Source organism: Dicentrarchus labrax, unplaced genomic scaffold (assembly GCF_905237075.1).
Source record: "Dicentrarchus labrax unplaced genomic scaffold, dlabrax2021, whole genome shotgun sequence".
Classification (NCBI taxonomy): Eukaryota; Metazoa; Chordata; class Actinopteri; family Moronidae; genus Dicentrarchus; species Dicentrarchus labrax.
The window spans coordinates 25,938,834-25,960,189 of NW_026136718.1; the positions used below are offsets into that span (position 1 = coordinate 25,938,834).

Here is a 21,356-nt window from a genome sequence, read left to right on the forward strand (position 1 = left end):
CTATACTCCCGTCTATCAGCAGCAAAAGGAAATCTTCAAATGTCAGTCATTGTAATAGCTAGTAGGTCATAATAGTCTCAAACACAGCTGTAAAAGCTGAGTGCTCCAAACAGCTTGAAAGCCTTCCTGCACAGGGGGCAGATGGAGAAAGTGGAGTGTGAAGGAGGGGGAAGGTAACTAATAACAGTTACTCAAATGCTGTACCATTTTGATGTTCATGAGTATTTCCATTTTTCACTACTTTATACCATATTACATTTCAGAACGAAAAATTGTACACTTTACTCCACTACCTTTATTTTCAAACTATTTTTTTAAATTTAGATTTTAGGCGACATTACAAGAAAACATGTGATCAGCTTATAAAATACAACGCATAACTAAAGGATATAAACCAATATTAATGTAATAAAAGGTGCACTTTTATGTTTTTGTTCTAGTTTTGGTGTATTGTATTCAAATGTTCAGAGGTATGAGAGCTGATTGCAGTATCATTTTTTAATATGAACTCTTTTAGACTATTCTGTATGTTTTCTATGACTGCAAAATTAGTCAACGGGGCACAGAGTAACGTGAAAAGAAATCGCTATTTCTATACCACTAACAAGACTCAAAATAGCACCACACTTACACGGTAGCATAATGAGGGCCCCTATGTATAAACCGAAGCATTGAGAACTTTGTAAGTGTACAGACAGTTTATTAAAAAGATAGTTTAGAACAATGGTAGCGTTCACGTCTACAGGCGGGCGCCATCTTGGGAAAACAGTCCCGCGACCAGTCGAACTCTCTGAGATGTGACGTGAATCTCGCGTGAAACGTTGTTGTCGGAAGAAAGCACTGAGCGCAACAGAGACTAGTGCTTCCACAGGACACACACTGAAGACATGGCGGATTATTCAACCAAATTTTCTTTTCACGTTACTCTGTGCCCCGTTGACTAGCGTTATTAGCTGATTAGCAGTTTGTGCTAAAACTGGTCACGTTCGATTAGCGTGCAAACATATCCCAGAGAACGGACCAACTCGGTACACATCCGTTATTAACCCCAGGTTCATTTTGCGCCGGAATTGTCCTTTAACAATGCAAATCAGGGGAAAAGGGTTCTTGTTGTGTTTGAGGGTCTAGACTTTTAAACAATAATACATTTCCTCCAAAACATTACATGAACATGTTAAGAGAGAAGCCTTCCATTTCCTAAAAGTGAATATTTGTAATAGTGCTGCTGGACCCACCCAACAACAGTCTCAGGGGGCAATTTAGATACTAAGCACGTTTACTTGTAATCAGGGGCTGGGAGTTACTTTAAAAATGGAATCTCATACAGTTACTAATTACCTGCTAAAAAATGTATTCAGTAACCTAATCCAAGTATCACAATATTAAAGTAACGTAACTTGATTACTTTCTGTTACCTTTGGATTACCTCAACACCAAATATGCAGATAAAAACTCTCCACATTGTCTTTTTCCTGTCTGTTTCTTATTTCTTACTGTTTTTTATTTTTATGTATTGTACGGTGTTCCTCGAGTGCCTTTAAATAAAATGTATATTATTAAAAACAGAACAATGTAACCATAGAAAAGAAAATGTAAAATGAAAAGATTTTTGGCATCAAAAATGTGTCCTCTGCTTGTGTATTTTTTATAGAAAAAATGATTTATTTTAAAATTGTAATCCTACTAAATTATCCCAATTTTTACTAAATGTAACTGAAATCTGTTTTCTGTAACTGTAATGGATTACAGTTACCTTTTTTGTATCCTCAATAGAAAACCCAGTTATATGTAATCCATTACGCCCCAAGTCTGCCTGTAACGGAGTACTATCACATTGTTGTATTGGTACTTTTACTTAAGTACATGGTGTGAGTACACTGTCTGGCATATATACTCTTTCACTGTCTGTAAGTAAAAGATACTTTCATTCACCATGTTGAAAAGGCAAATGTGAAACCATGCCTTAATAGATAAGTGGATAATGTTGTTGTTGTTGTTGTTGTTTCTGTGAGAGTAGCAGATAATTGCTGCAGTTTTGCCCCCCCCCAACCCTCAGCTGTCTCATAAACAACATAGGCTACATCACAAACAGTGAAGTGTCTGCCAGGCTTTCCTCAGAAGTCCACGCCCCTGTGGCTGACAGTACATGCCTGCATGGTCTGGCCGAGGATCCAGGAAGGTTAGCGGACAGAAACGAAGGGGGACCGCGCACACATCATGATCCGAGACCTCATCGCGTGAAAGCCGAGCTCGCAGACCCTCAACTCCAGCCGTCATCTACGGTAAGGTAAGTCCCGAACGCGGTTCTGATCTCTGCGTAATAGGGAGAATATTGGTCCGACATATGGATAATAACCTAATCTGCGGTCGGCGGAGCGTCTCAGCCAATAGTTTACACTGAGCTGACCGTTAGTTTACCTGCTGTACAAACAATCGGGAATACGTTAGTTTGCCGTTCAGAGCGTTCAGATGTGGCAGAGTTCACCCCCCATAATGTATCCTCAGTATTACAGCGGGGAACTCAAGCTCCTAACCGGATGACTTATCATTGATGGTTAGTGCTGATCACAGGCTGAATCACAGCTCCTCTCACTGTATTTGCACTTTTTCAGCAGCTTGCGTTTCACGATAAAGTCTACAGAAGTGTGGCTCATTAATAATAACACCCAAGATATTCTTTTTTTCTCCTGCAATGCGGGTGGGTTTTTTCCATGTCCTTAACGAGACAGGACTTTTTGTATGCCTGGGGCTGGGTGTGTTCCAAACATGTCTGTTTTTGGATATCTGGGATTCAGACAAATTTCCTGTCAGGAAGGGACAAGGATATGGCCTGGTCAGCTTAACTCAATGGCTGACTCATCCAGTGGAAAGACAGGATTTTTCCTAAGTATCTACCTACAACAAACTACAGGCTTCAGCTGCTGATCCGAAAGCCTCCTCACCCCACTTTTCTCTGTGCTACTTTCAGGAATCCACACTATTATTAAAACATTTAAAGGGCCGTACAGTCAAATAACAAAAATCTAACAAACTCATTTTCTCACTTACCACTTTTGGTATACAGTCATGTAATTTGATTTTATTAGCCCAAGTTTTAAGAAATCAGCCCCTGACATACATTAGAGGGGCACACCAAATTTACATACGAGGTTCAGTCCTCTTGTCACAAGGATCTCTACAGATGGTTTTAGGCTTAACCCTCTAGACCCCCAATTTCCTCTTGTGAATCTAAAAATGGCTCGGCCAACTAATGCCAAGTTCACACTACGTGATTTAAGCCCAGATTTTCCACTCGCCAACTATTTTGGGAACAAACAAAGTTTGTCTGGAATACAGTTTATCTTTCAGTATTATATTGATGCAGAATTTAGCAGAAGACTCACTACATATGATGCCCCTTAGCCTGAGTTTTCTAGAGTAATGTGTCTTTACAACACATTAAGAATTGTTAAAATGTCATATTGGCACACATTAAGGGAGATTGGCACAGGGAGCATAAAGTTGAATTTAGACTGATAATACACCACTACAGAAACACTAGGTAAGTACAATAAGGTTCTGACATTAGCTGCTGTTAGTTATTAGTTTGATTCTTGGTTTAATAATATATGTGTAGATGGCTGATGCTTGCTGATCAGGCTAATTATCAGCTTATTTTATTCTGTTTCTAACAGCAGCATGCTGTAAATGGTACTTTTGAACTACTTTCCAAATGAAACATGATGTGCTTGTTATTAATGGTGTTATTAAGTACTCCTGATGAAACTTCAAGACTCCCGATTACAAGACTGAAAGTTGTGTAGTGTGAACAGTACAAAGGGCTGACAACTTTGAAAGTCATATAGCATGTCTAAAGCTTAAGTTTCCCCATCTTTATAACTTATGAAAGCCAAACAATTGTGTTGTGGGAGAGATCCTGCTTGGGATCACATCACATAATCACCATCAGTAAACAGCGGAACATACAGAGCAAATATGAATTAGGCGATTTTTTCTCATATAAGTTGCCAAAGACACTACCTACTGCTTCATTACTGTTGTTTGTTCATACACTGTAACATTGCTGTGTGGGCAGGATGTTTGTCTGGTGTTATATTAGATCTGTTTAATCGAACATATGACACATCTTTGGTATCAAATTAAAGAGGAACATGTAATTGTCAATTTCTTTTTTTGTCTTTTTTTCTTTTTTTGAATTAAGCTGTTTGTTTGGATTGTGTATGAAAATCCTCTCTTAGTAGTTCTCAGGGAACTACAGCAACATTGCAGAATTGAACTGGGGTCTGGAGGGACAGAAAAGTCATTACAAACTAGAGGTGTTGGGTTTTGGAGGCAGAGGGTCTAATGAAAGATGCTATAGTGTTGCATTATGGGAAACTCAGGATCAAAGCCAAAATATCTCAACCTCTACTGCTTTGATTTTGACCATTCTTTGATAATCTAAAAGAGTTCCCCATCTTTATGGCAATGCAATGTTAAATTGCTGGTGGACCAGTTAAATACAAGGTTTTTGGGGCACTCACAGCATTAAAAAAATTAATCTAAAAAAATATTCAAACCTTATACAAACTAATGTGTAACATTTGCCTAATTTACATGAAGACCCAAATAAGTTCCTCCTCACTCACCAACTCTCGAACTATATTGGACATTGCAGTTACTAGTGCAGTGGTTAAATCAGTTGAAACAGATCCAAACACGTAATTTGCTTTCCCGTGAACCAAATGGAAATGTAAATCAGACAGCGTGTTTTGTGTGTACTTACAGGACGTCAATTGAACAGGCAGTCCTTCAATGTGTCCCAGGACACACTGCTTCAAGAATGTAGTCACATGAGTCCCAGACCACCTCCGATTGTGGCCTGAGTGATCAGATCTCAATGCGTCATCCTCAGTGCGTCTTGGGTGCATTCACACCTGTAATAAAAGCTGTCCACTTGTGATCGGATCACCCAAGACCCAATGTAAATACCAGGTCCCTTCTAAACAAAGTTGTAATATCACAGTGTGAAACACGCAGGTACAAGTACAAGTACTGCACTGAAATGTCTGGCATCAAATTGTACTTAAAGTACCAAAAGTAAAAGTATTATGGTGAAAAGCTCCATTCAGTGTTAGAATACTGTATTTTATGTTGTTGGATTATTAGTACTGAAGCATTAACACATAAGCATCATTTTGTTGTTGTAGCCGGTTCAGATGGAGCTTAGTTGAACTACTTTATATTAGGGTTGTTTCATCTACCAGTTTCATAAGCCAGAGGTTTTACACCCTGAGACTGCAGACTGGTACTGAGCCTCGGAACATCTGTTAAAGAGTCATGAGGAAGTCTATTCAGCAAAAAAACAAAAACAAAAATGTTATGTAACTTTGAAGGCTATTATAAACTACTTTTTGCCGTAATTACTTTGCGGTCTGTGCTGCAATTTTCTTTATCGCTCCCTGTCACGCCCATAACAAAAATATACTGATTTTGAACTTGAGTAGGGCAACAGCATACAAGATAACCAATCCATCATCACCACATTTCAGCATTCAGCAGAACAAGAAATCTATGTGCGGACACTACCTGAATGTAGTGGTCACAGAATTGTCAACGGTCCGCAGTTGAACAGAAGTTGGGAACCCCTTATATAAACTGATCTTATCTATGAACTGATCTATGAACAGCCCTGCAGAGCCAGTCTATCCGTTCTAGGGCTAAGTAAGAAAAATTGGTTCTAGTGATTTGGCTGCACTGAACCTTTAAAGTCAACCATCAGTTTAGTGTAAACATCCTCTGAATGGCTACTCTCCATCCTTCCTGTTGTTATGACAGTGAGATGGAAGAACCGATAGACATTTTGTGTTCTAAAACTTCTAACTATCAAAATTATGATCCCTCTAAAAGCCCCCACGCTTTTATCAACCTATTCAACAATACCTTACAGCTAAACTCATTAATAATAAACTAAAGTTTGAGTGTAGAAGTATTCAGCTATTGACAGCACCTGTGGAGCTGCAGGTGATGAAACACTCTACATTATGGTCTGGCACCTTGTAGATTATTCATTGCTTTGGCTATGAGACACATACCACACATTTGTATCTAGACTGTATTTTAATGGACCAGTGTGTCAGATTTAGGAGGATCTACTGGCAGAAATGAAATATATTATTCACAGGTTTTCATTAGTGTATAATCACCTTAAAATAACACCTTAGAATGAAATAAATACCTTAGAATGAGCTGTTTTTATCTACAGCGGGTCCTCTTCCACCATGTCCGCAATGTTGAACCGCCATGTTTATGCAGTAGCCCAGAACGGACAAACCAAACACTGGCTCTAGATAGGGCCTTTCCTGTTTTCATACTAGGGATATTCAGTTGGTTCACTGCTAGATGCCACTTAATCCAGCACACTGGCCCTTTAAATTTCTAGCATTTTTATTGTTTCCATCAGCCCATTAAATACACCGTTCAAAGGCTGTGATGGAATCATGATAAAAATATTAACCACTGAGATTTTACTATAGAGATTACCAGTGCTTATACAGATTTGTTTTATTGCCTAGGCCTTTTAATTCTGAATGACACTGCAGCCACCTATTGCCACACAGACATTGGAAATAGGACACTTGCAGCTGTAGTAAGCACTTTACAGAAGGTGACCACAGACAGTGTGAGCAGAGAGCAGCATCAGGAATACGCCACTCTTTTTCAGACTATCACTGAAAGACAGGTATTTAATAGCCCCTTAAGAGATTAATAGCTCCAAGACCATTCTGGGTGTAAACAAGGACAGGGTGAAGACCTGGTTTATTTCAGATTAAATCAAATTGTATTATCAAACAATTTACTCAATTATTGAATAACTCAGTTATAAAGCCACTTTACAAACATGGGATTCTTGGGCTATGATGTTAATGTCCACTTGACACGAGCTCTACAAAATGTGTCATTTATTTAGTCCCCCCCGCCCCCGATTTTTAAATAATTACATTTGTAAAGTGCATTTGTATAATATTGAAGCTCCACAAGAGACACAACATCAGTTGAGGAAACATGATGTATTTTGTGGTTTCTCTTTGAGCTGATTTCAAAGAAGACAAGGGGAAAAGGTTCAAGATTCAAAGCCTCTCTGGAGAGTGCTTAAGGAGGACGATTTGGGTTTTTGAGTCCTGATTCAGAACAGTCTACAGCTACAGCTCTGTGAGGCACAATGTTTGGCACAGTGTTGCTTTGGCTAAATGCTAACATCAGCATGCCTACATAATGACAATGCTATCCTGCTGATGTTTAGCAGGTATGTTTACCATCCTCACCTTCATAGTTTAGTGTGTTATCATACTAACCTTTGTTAATGAGTAGGGTGTAAGAACACATATAAAGAATATCGTATCACTGTGTTTTATTTTGTGATATTGTATCCATTCTCAAAAACACTATCGGTTTTTCTGTTTAAGCCCCCATCCACTAGATAGCAGCGTTGTAAACAAAAACTGAGGGCTATGATGTAGGATGTTACAGATAAACACAAATGCAGATCCAACAGTTCTGGTTCTCAGCTTTCATTGCAATGCATCACAATATAATAAATTGTAACCCCATATCGTGATACGTATCGTATTGCCGGATTCTTATGAATACACTGCCATACGAATTAGCACTAAACACAAAGTACAGCTGAGGCTGATGGGAGTGTCATTTGTTTTGGTATTGTTTGGTCATACTTAATACTTCATCATTGTCATTTTTGTGATTGTGTGTTGTAAGTTGCTATGAACCAGAATACCATTTTATATAGTTAAATAATGTCATTGTTTCAAGGATCTGTGGTCAAACCATTTTACCCATTGTATGGACTAAAAGCCACGTGGGCTTATTTTCCATTGTTTTGTTACAGGCATCATGATTCCTGTGATGGAATTCCGGCAGTTCTCTGAACAGCAGCCAGCGTTCAGAGTCCTGAAGCCGTGGTGGGATGTGTTCACCGACTATCTTTCTGTAGTCATGCTCATGATTGCTGTCTTTGGATGCACTCTTCAGGTCAGTAACAGTGTTGTGTTGGGTTTCTACTTTTTAACTGTAACCATCTCTTTGAAAGTCAAGGAGAAATGTAGCCAAAAGTAACATGAGTTTGAACTTCAACAGATTTGAGTTGCCCTACTATTTTTCCCATTAAATCCTGCGTAATTGAATTTGCTACAACAGGCCTTCGGGCTCTCTGATACAACATTACTGCTTTGCCTGCTGCTTTGGCAAAAACACAGAACCACTAATTCCCTGCTTTTACGACCTGGACTGTGTGCAGCAAAGGAAGCATTCAGCCCATCAGGAGTTTACCAGTGGAAACATTTACCCACCCAGCCCCGCTTAGTAAACATAAGATTCCAAACTCTTTTGGCCTAGCACTTAACGTCTCTCTCTCTGGAACAGGAACATGTTTTGACTCCTGCGATACTCTGTCGTGTAAATCCTGGAAATTATACCAAAACATTTTAGAAAAACTGTTAACAGGAAATTTATCAGGGTGCAAGCAGCTATTGTTTCTTAGTCAGTGTTTGGACATCATCAAATAGTGAGTAAATTGAGCAGATAATTAATCACGAAGCCAAGTTTACTTTTTAAGTCAGAGCATTATCAACATGCCATTTTGTGTAATTACTACATTGCCTAACACAATAATCCCTGCCTTTAGAGTTAGAGGGAGAAATACACAGAGAGACTGAGTTTGTAAAAAATTCTAGCAGCTCTTCAGAGACCTCTGCAGACCTGACTTTGCATTTTGATCTGTGATGTGCTGCAGCACAACTGCATTGACCTTACTATAGTAGTAATGGAATTTTAGTATTCACTCCTTACAAATAGAGTTTGTTTGCATTCACATACTGTAATAGTTTAAGATTATATTACTGTAATGGGTTGAGTATCAAGAAGATAAACGGAGTGCACAAAATGTCTCCCCTTCCGACCTCCCACCATTAAATTAAAGTGCCCGTTTCCTGTTATTACCATTGCAGAGTGAAGCAGCTGTTTTTCATTATTTACATTACAAATAAACATGAAAGGCATTTGTTGTATACTGATGTCAACTTCTAGTCAGTATTCAGTACGTTTACACGCACTTTGTAAACTGGTTACTCAGAGAAATCAGGTTTGCCATTAGCGCAGGTACAGAGTACAAGCACTCAATTTCCCTTCGGGGATTAATAAAGTCTATCTATCTATTGGAATTCTTGCACGCTTGTCTCAGTCAAAAAACAAGAAATAATGATGGGGTAAAGAGCAGTTACAAAGAAAGAAGAAAAACAGAGAATGCATGTGGGTCACACACTTAGCGAAAAAGAACTAGGAATGAATAAGAAGCACAAAGATAGAAGTAAAAATAGAGGTGATATACAGTGCCTGTGCTGTATGCAGGTGTGCATGTGGACTGAACATGGCCATTAACTACCTTACTTACAGTACCTATTTTATATGTTTCAGTGATCTAACATTGCATTGGTCTACTGTGTGACAGCAAAGCACAAATGTAATATAATAGTCAAATGCTTCTTTAGGATACTGTATTAGTTTCAGTTGAAGTCAGACTTATTAGACTAGATGGACAGCAACATTTTAAATGTGATACCTGTGATGATCTCTCCTTTCATACCACCACTCCACTGTCACAGCAATGCTCTCCCTCTTTGGAGACTTTGTCATGCACAAAGTAGAGGGCCGATTAGAAACCTTGGTTTGCGTACACATGGCCAAGAAATTGTCTTTCTTCAGAATCAATCTGCTTTTTTTAAGTGGACCTTCAGACTGAAAACAGCCCTGTTTGAAGGCTTATCAATCACCAAAACACTGCATTGCACTGCAACTGTTTATGTTATCATGAGGAAGGATTTCACTGCTCTGGAAAGTTATCATAGTGGCAATCATTTTATCTTTTGCCATTACAGTTGTGAGGCAAACAGTATAAATATGGCATTGACATTACAAAGTAACCTACCAGGAATGTCAGCTTGGACATATTTGATTTGCCAAAAAAGTACCCTGCCAGATAAGGTGCAATGCCTTCCAGCAAAAGTTGAGGCAGGTTCAACTTTTTTGCCAGACAGCCCTGCAGTTTTTGGTCAGAACCGTAAGCACTGGCACTCCAGTTGCATCAACGCAACTAATGTTGGTCTGAATGTCCGAATGCTGCACACACTGATTGTTGTTTTTGTTTTTTACATTTTGTTTTAGGTAATGCAAGATAAAATCATATGCCTTCCTCACAAGAACACAACTGACATGGACCTGCAATTCAATATTTCAGCTGTACCAAGAGAAATGACAGGCCGGAAGACCGATCTGGATCTTCAACAATACAGTTTCATCAATCAGATGTGTTATGAGAGGGCTCTGCATTGGTATGCCAAGTACTTTCCTTATTTAGTTCTTTTGCACACTCTAATTTTTATGGTGTGTAGCAACTTCTGGTTCAAATTCCCTGGCTCGAGCTCTAAAATTGAGCATTTTATCTCTATGCTTGGCAAGTGTTTTGACTCTCCCTGGACCACACGAGCTTTGTCGGAGGTGTCTGGAGAAAATCCCGAAGAAAAGGACCACAAAAAGAGTGGCACTTCTAGGTCCAACCTTGCTGTGTCTCCCGGAGAAGGCGATTTGGAAAGGACACAGTCTCTCCGGTCTATCCCAGAAAAGATTGTAGTTGACAAGCCATCAGCAAGTGTTCTTGATAAAAAAGAGGGCGAACAGGCTAAAGCTCTTTTTGAAAAGGTAAAAAAGTTCCGTTTGCATGTTGAGGAAGGAGACATCCTCTATCTTATGTATGTTCGCCAGACAGTGTTCAAGGTATTTAAATTCCTCCTGATCATTGGCTATAATAGTTCTCTAGTGAATAAAGTGCGGAATACAGTACGTTGCAAAGTTGACATCCAGGAAATGACAGGCTATAATGACTTTCAATGTAATCACACTATGGCTCATTTGTTTTCTAAGCTTTCTTACTGTTACCTGTGTTTAGTGGCTGTCTATGGATTGACGAGCCTATACACCTCTTGCTGGCTGTTTTACCGCTCACTGAAAGAATACTCCTTTGAGTATGTGCGACAGGAAACAGGCATCAATGACATCCCAGACGTCAAGAACGACTTTGCTTTCATGCTACACATGATTGATCAGTATGACCCTCTGTATTCTAAACGATTTGCAGTCTTTCTATCCGAGGTCAGTGAGAACAAACTGAAACAGCTCAACCTCAACCATGAGTGGACTGCAGAGAAGTTGCGTCAGAAACTGCTGACTAACTCCAACAACAGACTTGAACTTCAGCTGTTCATGCTCCCTGGTTTACCTGACACTGTCTTTGAGTTGACAGAGCTGCAGTCACTAAAGCTAGAGATCATCAACAATGTCACCATCCCTGCCTCAGTCTCTCAGCTGAAAGACCTTCAGGAGCTGTCTCTTTACCAGTGCTCTTTAAAGTCTCACACAACAGCTACCTCCTTCCTCAAAGAGAACCTGAAAGTGCTTCGTGTGAAGTTTGATGATAACAGGGAACTTCCAAATTGGATGTATGGCCTGCGCAATTTAGAGGAGCTCTATCTCACTGGATCCCTAAGCACTGATGCCTCCAAAAATATAGTTCTTGAGTCACTGCGGGAGATGAAGTGTTTGAAAACCCTCTCCCTTAAGAGTAATTTGACCAAGATACCCCAGTCTATAGTGGACGTTTCCAACCATCTGCAGCGGCTGTACTTACACAATGATGGCACTAAGCTAGTAATGCTCAACAACCTGAAAAAGATGTCCAATCTTATTGAGCTGGAGCTAGTGCGTTGTGATCTGGAGCGCATTCCACACGCAATCTTCAGCCTGACGAATCTGCAGGAGCTTGACCTTAAGGAGAATAACCTTCGCTCAATAGAGGAGATTATCAGCTTCCAACATCTTCGAAAACTCATTTGCCTCAAACTTTGGTACAATGGTATCATGTATATCCCAGAGCATATCAAGAAGCTTGGTAGCCTAGAGCGCCTCTACTTCAGTCACAACAAGATTGAGATATTGCCTTCGCACCTGTTCTTGTGCAACAAGCTGCGCTACCTGGACGTGTCCAACAATGACATTCGATTCATCCCTCCAGAAATTGGAGTCCTTCAGAGTCTTCAGTATTTCTCTGTCACCTGTAACAAAATCGAAAATCTGCCAGATGAGCTCTTCTTTTGCAAAAAGCTCAAAACACTAAAGCTTGGCAAAAACTCGCTGTCCATACTCTCGCCAAAGATTTCCTACCTAGCTCTACTGACATACTTGGAGCTCAAAGGCAACCACTTTGAGCTTCTCCCACAAGAGCTTGGTTGCTGTCGTGCTTTGAAGCGCAGTGGCCTTATAGTGGAAGAGACACTGTTTCAAACTCTGCCTTCAGATGTCAGGGACCAAATGAAGGCAGAGTAAAATGCCTTATTGTAGCCACAGTGCCTGCTGTTAGTTCTGTTTACCAGTTCAGAGCATTTGTTTTGTATGAACTCATTACCATACTTTAGTATTACACTACTGTTAAGAAAGTTAGGAGTTATATCTCCAGTTTCCTTGACGAAGGGAAAAATTAGACTCAATATATTGTCACAAAGAGTGTGGCTGCAACAGAGTTGCTTTTCTGTTGTTAGAGTATTAACTTTTGAAATATTATCCGGCCATAAATCCTTCTTGGTGAGAGTTAGATGAGACAAGTACCAAGTTTCCAAAGGTGAAAAAATACACTTACCAGCACTAATGCACAACTAATTAAAGTGTTACAGCTTGTTTGTTTAATCCGTAAAAAAATACAAGTTGTGGTTTCATAGGGAGTTACATGCTGGACTGTTTTTTGGTGTGGTGCAGTTCCTAGAGCCTCTTAATTGATGCTGGTAGGTGGACAGAGCCAGGCTAGCAGTTTCCCCATGCTTCCAGTCTTTATGCTAAGCTAACTGTCTGCTAGCTGTAGCTTTATATTTTGTCTACAGACAGGAGAGAGATCTTCTCATCTAACTCTGCTTTCAGTGAGAAAGCAAATAAGCCTATTTCCCAAAATGTTTAACCATTTCTAAGCACATTTCCTGCTATGTACAACAATGTAAGTACTGAATGTAAATCTAAACTGAAGACCTCACTTAAGTTTAGGCCAGTAGCCTTACATATGCTGTATTTTATATATTTTATTTTTATTTCTGTCCAAGAGACTGTTAGTTCACATGGACCGCAGCAGGGAGAATGCAAAAAAACAAAGGATATATCATACATAAGTACATTGTATACCTTGGCTAAACAATTCTGTATTATAGAAAGATGACATTTTGAAGTGCATTAAACTTGAAGGACTATGTCATCCTGGTGTTTTTCTTCAAGTCTTGAAATGTGCACAAAAAGTATGCAGCCTATTACAAAAGTGGATTTTTCTAAACAGTATTTTATATTATTGACAAATAAAAAAGTATTTACTTAAAAAATGCCATTTATTCGGTTGGAATTTCTAACAGCACAAAAATCTACTATTTAAAAAAAGTATTAACAGATTTTGACAAAAAATTCCCCCAAATACTCAACCCTAACCCTAGGATTGCAATATGCACTAAAGTAAATGTTCTAAATTGACTAGAATTTTGGAGAAAATATAAAATTCAATCTATTATGTTTCTTTATAGCTGAAAGGGGTAACTGCACATTGTTTTGAAATGTGTTGTGGGATAAGATGTCACCTGCTGGCTGGCGAGGATTAATAAGCAAAGAAGATTAGTCTATTATTATGCATACATGGGGCACCGATGGAAAAATAAAGTTGGCATAATGGAAGTGTAACAAATATTTTGAAAACACAAATAATGGACAAAGAGATTTAAGAGATTGTGGCTGCAAAAGGTTCAGTCCTAGATTAAATAAAGAATCAGAATTTTGATTCACCAAGTACATACATACAAGGAAGGAAAGTAAAATTATATGATTGAATTATTTTTTTTTAAAATATGTGTAATAAAAACAATGGTAACTACATAGGATCATATATTCATTATATAAATAATAATTGAAGATGGATTCTTATGTGACTTTTCTTATTTTGTAAATTTGTATTTATGTATTTGATTTTTTTTACGGTGACAATGTTCAACTGATGTCCCTTAGGCTGTAATTTATGCTACATAGTGTGCAAAGATACCAAGAACAGAAAATGTGACAAAATAAAATGACAAAGCTGTTGAGGAAAACAGCAGAAACTGATCATCGTTTCAATGTGTTTAACACTGACCAAAGAATATTATGCCCATATAAAAATAAAGTTAGCTATAAGTATTAAGTAAGTATTAAGTTATTAAGTGTTTTTCTCACGACAAACAGGACTTTCCCCCTCCTAAATGTATCTTTTATTCTAGTGAGAGGCTGCATGTCATTTTTTGTAATAACGAAACATAAAAACGTAGAATTACATTTTTTGCACTTTTACGACGGTCCCTAACTTCAGTGGGTCATCTCCCTCTCTACTGTCAGTCCGTGCAAGCTTTTCAAATCGCTACATCATATCAGCTCCTGATGTGAAATAAACAACACCAGTGCAACATTAGGCGACATTTATCCTGCACACCACAACAGAACTGATGACCACTGATGATGATGGTGAAACGTACGGCGGATCGAGTGTGTGAATAACATCAAACCGACCTACACCTCAGCAGCTGGTGCTGCCGGGCCGGCTGTGTCGCCAGTCAGAGGCAGAGGACCCGACCATCTGAAGCGGAGTGGGGGTAGTCAGCTAAGCTGCTTATAGCCCGGCCAGAAGGCCCACGGTTGAACAGATGCAAAGAATGGACGGCTTCATCATCGCAGCGAAACATGGCATATAAAAGGAGGCGTTGTTCGCTACTGCTGGCATCGACATAACTGGATCAGCCCTCCTGAAGGTGAGTATCTGTGCCTTAGAGCGCCGGACCTCATCTAGTGTTATTCAAGATCCACCAATATAACGCTATGCTCCGGCCCGATGCCGTTAGCAGGCTTTCTAATGTAGGGGGAATAATAGCGGGGTTGGGTAGACTGTTAATATGAGGCAGCAGTGAATGTAGTGCACTAATGTAATCTGAGCGAGTCATGATTTTTTCTTCAACGGAACCCGGATTTTAGTGCTGCGTTTAAAGACTCCACGGACATTAGGTCCACCTCTTGTTTTGTGTCCATGGATGCGTCTTGCCGCTGCAGCCGGTCTCAGCCTGCTCTTCAGCCTCATTGAAAATGTAGTGACCTTCATGTTTTCAACACACACAATTGAATTCAGTGGCAGTGTTGGCACAGAATTTTTTTTCTTATTATTTAATGTATTTTTGTATAACCTACATGGAAAACACTTTGATATGTAAATATAACATCTCATATAAACAGTACAGTCAACATGTCATGGCTTCCCCAGTATGATAGTGGGCACATGTTTGCTGGCAGGACATATGATTGTAAACTCTGTGGAAGGAGGCTCATTTGGAGAAAGGTACTACATATGCACAGAAAAGCACAGTGCAAATAAAAGTAATGGAAATGGTGTGTTATATATATATTTTAGATTACATTTTGCTTTTCAGACTTTGTGTTGCACATGGAATGCATGTCTCTTCAGACAACTGTGCTGTGTCCAAGTTCAAGAGCAGTCCTCTCTAAATCCATAACAATGTAACAGGGCCGTTCTCTCCAACCCTGCTCCACATGTGCCTGGGAAATGTGGCCTTGCCTTTTTTCCAATCCTCTGTATCCCAAAATCCAGTGTACACTGGTGATATGCTAATACTTGTCAACTAGCACAGCCAGGAAATATAATTTTTCACTAGGTGTGATAGACAAGTGACAAGAAAATAGAAACACATATACAGTGTAGTCTAATACAAAGCAATACAGTAAATCTAAATGCTGTCTTCCTAAAAGTATTTGTTGAGACTACTACTTCAGCTGTTCTCTGATGTACATATCCAGACTTTAGCTACTTTGTCATTGTGTTATAAATGAGTCTTTTTAATATTTTCTCCTTGCTGTTTAAAATTGAAATTAAATATTAGAAACACATTAGAGTTTAAAGTGATCCAATACAACAACATTACAGCATAAACTAATTTACACCTCTTTGTCCCTTCTGCCTTTAAAATGTATTTTTTAATACAAGAATGTATTCGATTGCATTGGATTAGAGGACTCAATTCTCTTTTGGATATTTTTTTCTGGTCACTGATCACTGTGAATAGGAATATGATTCAGACATAAACTCTATTGTGTTAGCAGCCTGGATATGCCTTCATTGCCAACACCAAATCATTTACAAATACAGTATTGTGACAGAAAAATTTAAGTTATATGGATATGTTTGTCATGTAACTGTTGTTGCAGTTGTCCATCCTGTATTAAAGTCAAAGTCACAACTATGTAAACTTAGGTAATATGGAACAGAGTTTTATGACATTTACCACTTTACCCATCCAAGGACAAATTCCTGGTGGTAAACGTGAATATTTTAGATTTTACAAGTTGGCAAGGACTGCCACAAGGCACCATTAATTGTGCCCTCTGTGGGGGCAGCAGTAGCTGTGTACAAGTCTAAATCCTGTTTGGGAGCTAAGCTAAAGTAAAAGCGTTGTCCTGCATTAACATATTTCTATTATTATTTTCATAAATTCACATTCTGCCAAAATTACTTGTTCACTGGTCACAGCTAAAAAGCTTTGTTATAAATGGAATTGCTAAGACAAAGATAGCAGAGAGAGATTAAACTTCAACCTTACTCAAAAAGCTTGTACTGGACTGCAGAAAGACAGCTTACAGCTGCTTGTGCCAAAGCCTATGTGTGAAATCTAGGTGGCCATAATTTACACAAACATACTTTGCTAGGTCCATTATGGACACAAAAATCTACGGGGGTAAGAATCTCTGTATATATTTTGTAATGACAATAACATAGCATTGTGTTAATTCATATTCTCTGTTGCAGGAATGTTCACCCTCACAGAAGTAGCCTCCCTTAATGACATTCAGCCAACTTATCGAATACTGAAACCATGGTGGGATGTCTTCATGGATTATCTTGGTATTGTCATGTTGATGTTGGCCATATTCTCTGGAACGATGCAGTTAACTAAGGACCAAGTGGTTTGTCTTCCTATTCTGGAACAAACTGCAGAGGGGACAGGGGGCTTCTTGGGACCTCAACCGCCGGAGACACCTGATAGTTTATGGAACAAAGAAAGCGCCATTGGAGAGCAAGCAGCTCCTTTGATGGCTAAAAGGCCTCCTGATAGCATCGCCCCTACAATTCACTTCACACAGCCGGGTACATTTGGGCAGCCTCAGCCTACAGGTGTCAGGACCAAGCTGGATTTTCAGCAGTATGTTTTTGTCAACCAGATGTGCTACCATGTTGCCCTTCCATGGTATTCCAAATATTTCCCGTACCTCGCTCTAATCCACACTATTGTACTGATGGTCAGTAGCAACTTCTGGTTCAAGTACCCAAAAACCAGTTCCAAAATAGAACATTTTGTTTCCATACTGGGAAAATGTTTTGAATCGCCATGGACCACCAAAGCCCTGTCTGAGACAGCATGCGAGGACTCGGAGGAGAACAAGCAGAGATTGGCTGGCGCTTCCTCCCTACTGAAGCATCTGTCCACAAGCAGTGAGGAGGGCAGTCCGAACCAGTCTGCCCCAATTCTAACTAAATCTGGGGTCACATTTTCTGTTGAAAAGCTTGTGAGTGAAGTTCCTTCTATGACCATACTGGACAAGAAAGATGGTGAGCAAGCAAAAGCCCTGTTTGAAAAAGTCCGTAAATTCCGTGCCCATGTGGAAGACAGTGACTTGATTTACAGACTGTATGCCATTCAGACAGTCATCAAAACAGTTAAATTCATTTTGATCCTGTGCTACACAATGACTTTTGTTGCCTCAATTGATTTTGACCATGTGTGTGAGCCTGAAATAAAGCATTTGACTGGATACGCCAAGTTCCATTGTACACACAACATGGCGTTCATGTTAAAGAAACTCCTTGTTAGTTATATTGCTATCATATGCGTTTATGGCATAATCTGTATATATACACTGTTCTGGCTTTTTCGGCGACCACTTAAGGAGTATTCATTTGAAAAAGTCAGAGAGGAGAGCAGCTTCAGTGACATTCCAGATGTTAAGAATGACTTTGCGTTCCTCCTCCACATGGTCGATCAGTATGACCAGCTGTATTCGAAGCGTTTTGGTGTTTTTCTCTCTGAGGTGAGTGAGAACAAACTTCGGGAGATCAGCCTGAACCATGAGTGGACCTTTGAAAAGTTAAGGCAGCATGTGACACGCAATCCTCAAGAAAAGTTGGAACTCCATCTTTTTATGCTGTCTGGAGTGCCAGATGCTGTGTTTGATCTAACTGATTTGGAAATCCTTAAACTAGAATTAATCCCAGAGGCCAGGATAACAGCTAAAATCTCACAAATGATAAACCTCCAAGAGCTGCACTTCTATCACTGTCCGGCCAAAGTTGAACAAACTGCTTTCATCTTTCTCCGTGATCACCTTCGGTGCCTTCATGTCAAATTTACAGATGTTGCCGAGATTCCCAGCTGGGTATACTTGCTGAAAAACTTAAGGGAACTATACTTGGTTGGTAACCTGAACTCTGAAAACAACAAAATGATCGGACTCGAGTCTCTGCGAGACCTCAGGCACTTAAAGATACTGCATCTCAAAAGCAACCTCACAAAGATCCCGACAAACATAACCGATCTGTCTCCGCATCTGATCAAGTTGGTTGTTCATAATGATGGTACGAAGCTCTTAGTACTGAATAGCTTGAAGAAAATAATGAATCTTGCTGAACTGGAGTTACTTAACTGTGAGCTGGAGAGAATCCCCCATGCTATCTTCAGTTTGAACAACCTTCAGGAACTGGATCTAAAATCTAATAACATTCGTACCATCGAGGAAATCATCAGCTTTCAGCACCTCAAGAGACTGACGTGCCTCAAACTTTGGCACAATAAGATCACTGCCATTCCATTGTCAATTAGCCATGTCAAAAACCTTGAGTCGCTCTATCTCTCACACAACAAGCTTGAGTCTCTACCCTCATCCTTATTCACCCTTCTCAAGTTGAGGTACCTCGATGTTAGCCATAACTCTATAGTGGTTATTCCACTGGAGGTCGGCTTTCTGCAGAACCTCCAACATTTTGCCATCACCGGCAACAAAGTCGAGATAGTTCCCAAGCAACTGTTCAAGTGCACCAAATTGAGGACCTTATGTCTCGGCCACAACTGTATCTCCTCCATTCCAGAGAAGATTGGCCAACTCTCGCAGCTGACACATCTGGAACTGAAGGGAAACTGTCTGGATCGTCTCCCGGCTCAGCTTGGTCAGTGCTGCCTCCTGCGCAGGAGCTGCCTGATCGTGGAGGATCATCTCTTTGACTCACTCCCCATGGAGGTCAAAGAGAGCATCAATCAGGAATCTAGTGTTTCTTTTCCAAATGGGTGCAAGTGTCTAAGTGATGGCCGGTAGTCACATCCTACATGGCATCAAGTGTCATGCATTTCATCTTAGGTGTAAAGTAGTCTTTGTTTTAATCATGTCATTAGAAAAAGTAGTTCAGGGTACAGTATTGGTATGCTTCATGATGTTTTAGCAACTTATCAAATAAACACACCACAGCACATACAAGGTCGGTACCACTGGAGACATTTTAAATGAACTATAGAAATGATCATGGCTTGTGTCATGTCTATATATATATATAATTTATTTATATTTTTATTTGTTTATTTTTTCATTTTGTGTTAATGTTAATGTAGGTGCATTGTAGCTCACTCTGCTTATGTTTTTTACCTTTTGTATGCAAAATTATCTACAGTGGATCAGAAATTTGTATCATTTTGAAACAGTCCACCTTTTTATCTCTCCAATTTGACTTGGTTTTCCTCAGATTAGATACACTTGAGTGACCTCAACCTAAAGGAATGGTTCACTCAAATAAAAAAAAAAATTAGCTTTCCTCTAATATCGAACCATGCAGGCAATTTTGGTTTTGACAGAGGTTTCCATCTCCACCAAATAAATTGGATGCAAATAGAATTTGGTCTGTGGTGCTCACAGCAATAAAATATTGTATTTGAAGACAATCGAACAGCAACATTCCTTTTCAGAATTTATTACACCTATATTTAATCAAATAAATATTCTTAGTGTTTACAGCAAGTATGTTGATTATCCAGAGTGACCAGGGCATTGTGTCTGGAAAGAGATGTTGCTGTTGAAATATTCAACACTGCAAGTACCATAAACAAAATTCCCTCCCCCTCCATTATATGGAGGAGAAATCACAGATATAGATTTCTCAAAACTTGAACCAGTAAAACCAAAACTATCTGCATGTTTAGATACTGAAGTAAAAACGTTCACTTTTTTTGTTATTTGGGTGAACTGATGCTTTAAAAAACTACAATTTCTTTAAAACAATCTCAACTCAAGGTCCAGTTACCAGCCTCGGCCATGTGGACATGCAGGCAAAACTCCCTTCACTGTGGTAGACTGCAAAAAATGGATGAAAGCTCCAGAAAAAGATAGTAAGTTGAGTGAAGATTATTACTACTGCTACTACTACTTCTAAGGTCAAGAATGACTCGTTTACTCTACCACTGCAGTATAGACCACAACCAATATCATTTGCTGCACAAAAAAATTGAAAAATTGTATAGGTATAGTTGTATTCTTATTAACCTAATGCATTCCAATTTAAATATACTTGTACTATATTTTCAAGTTACAAACCAAAATTAAAAAGTTTCCCATGATACTTTTTCTCTACTTCTAAAAATGTCTTGAATCATGCCATCATTATTTTTGATACATTTGTTTTTTTTCCTTTCTTGTGTACAGCCAACCCACAATTACATCAGTTGTACTTTTGCTCTCACGTTTAATTGCGCTTTTCTTTTTGTAAACAGCATATTATCATGTATTTTGTGTGTTTTTATGTATTTATTATCTCATTGTCTTTTATCTGTTCTTCTCTCTGCACAGCACTTTGTAAATCCGGTTTTAAAATGTGCTATATGAATAAAGGAATTACTACTATATTATACTATTATTATTCAAATTATTCAAAGCTAGAAATAAAGCCAAAATTGTTATTTCACCACAAAACATATTTAATTAATTTTGAATTATTCTATATACTTGTACAGTTGAACCTTTTTACCTGAAACTCCGTTAAACTAAATTTAAATTAATTTCATCTCAATCATATGAGTAACTGCTTAGTGTCTGCCCAACTCTGTCATCAGGACCACAACTTGGAAAATTCCTACCAAGTCCTATTATTAGAGAGCCTCTAACTA

The 21,356-nt window shown here is 39.0% G+C and overlaps 2 protein-coding genes across 3 annotated transcripts; both read left to right on the top strand.

Annotated features, from left to right (window-relative positions):
• The first annotated feature begins 1,954 nt into the window (after positions 1-1,954).
• lrrc8c (leucine rich repeat containing 8 VRAC subunit C) lies at positions 1,955-13,339 on the top strand. Of its 2 annotated transcripts, none has more exons than XM_051377095.1 (3): positions 1,955-2,282; positions 7,886-8,028; positions 10,216-13,339. In XM_051377095.1, the coding sequence occupies exons 2-3, from the start codon at positions 7,891-7,893 to the stop codon at positions 12,427-12,429; spliced, it is 2,352 nt and encodes a 783-aa protein (XP_051233055.1). In that variant the 5' UTR covers positions 1,955-2,282; positions 7,886-7,890; the 3' UTR covers positions 12,430-13,339. The 2 variants fall into 2 exon arrangements, with proteins under 2 accessions (XP_051233055.1, XP_051233054.1); XM_051377094.1 differs by having other exon boundaries at positions 1,956-2,287.
• Positions 13,340-14,350: 1,011 nt separating this feature from the next.
• Positions 14,351-21,098, top strand: lrrc8db (leucine rich repeat containing 8 VRAC subunit Db). Its single transcript, XM_051377093.1, has 2 exons — positions 14,351-14,903; positions 16,964-21,098. The coding sequence occupies exon 2, from the start codon at positions 16,966-16,968 to the stop codon at positions 19,519-19,521; it is 2,556 nt and encodes an 851-aa protein (XP_051233053.1). The 5' UTR covers positions 14,351-14,903; positions 16,964-16,965; the 3' UTR covers positions 19,522-21,098.
• The last annotated feature ends 258 nt before the right edge of the window (positions 21,099-21,356 follow it).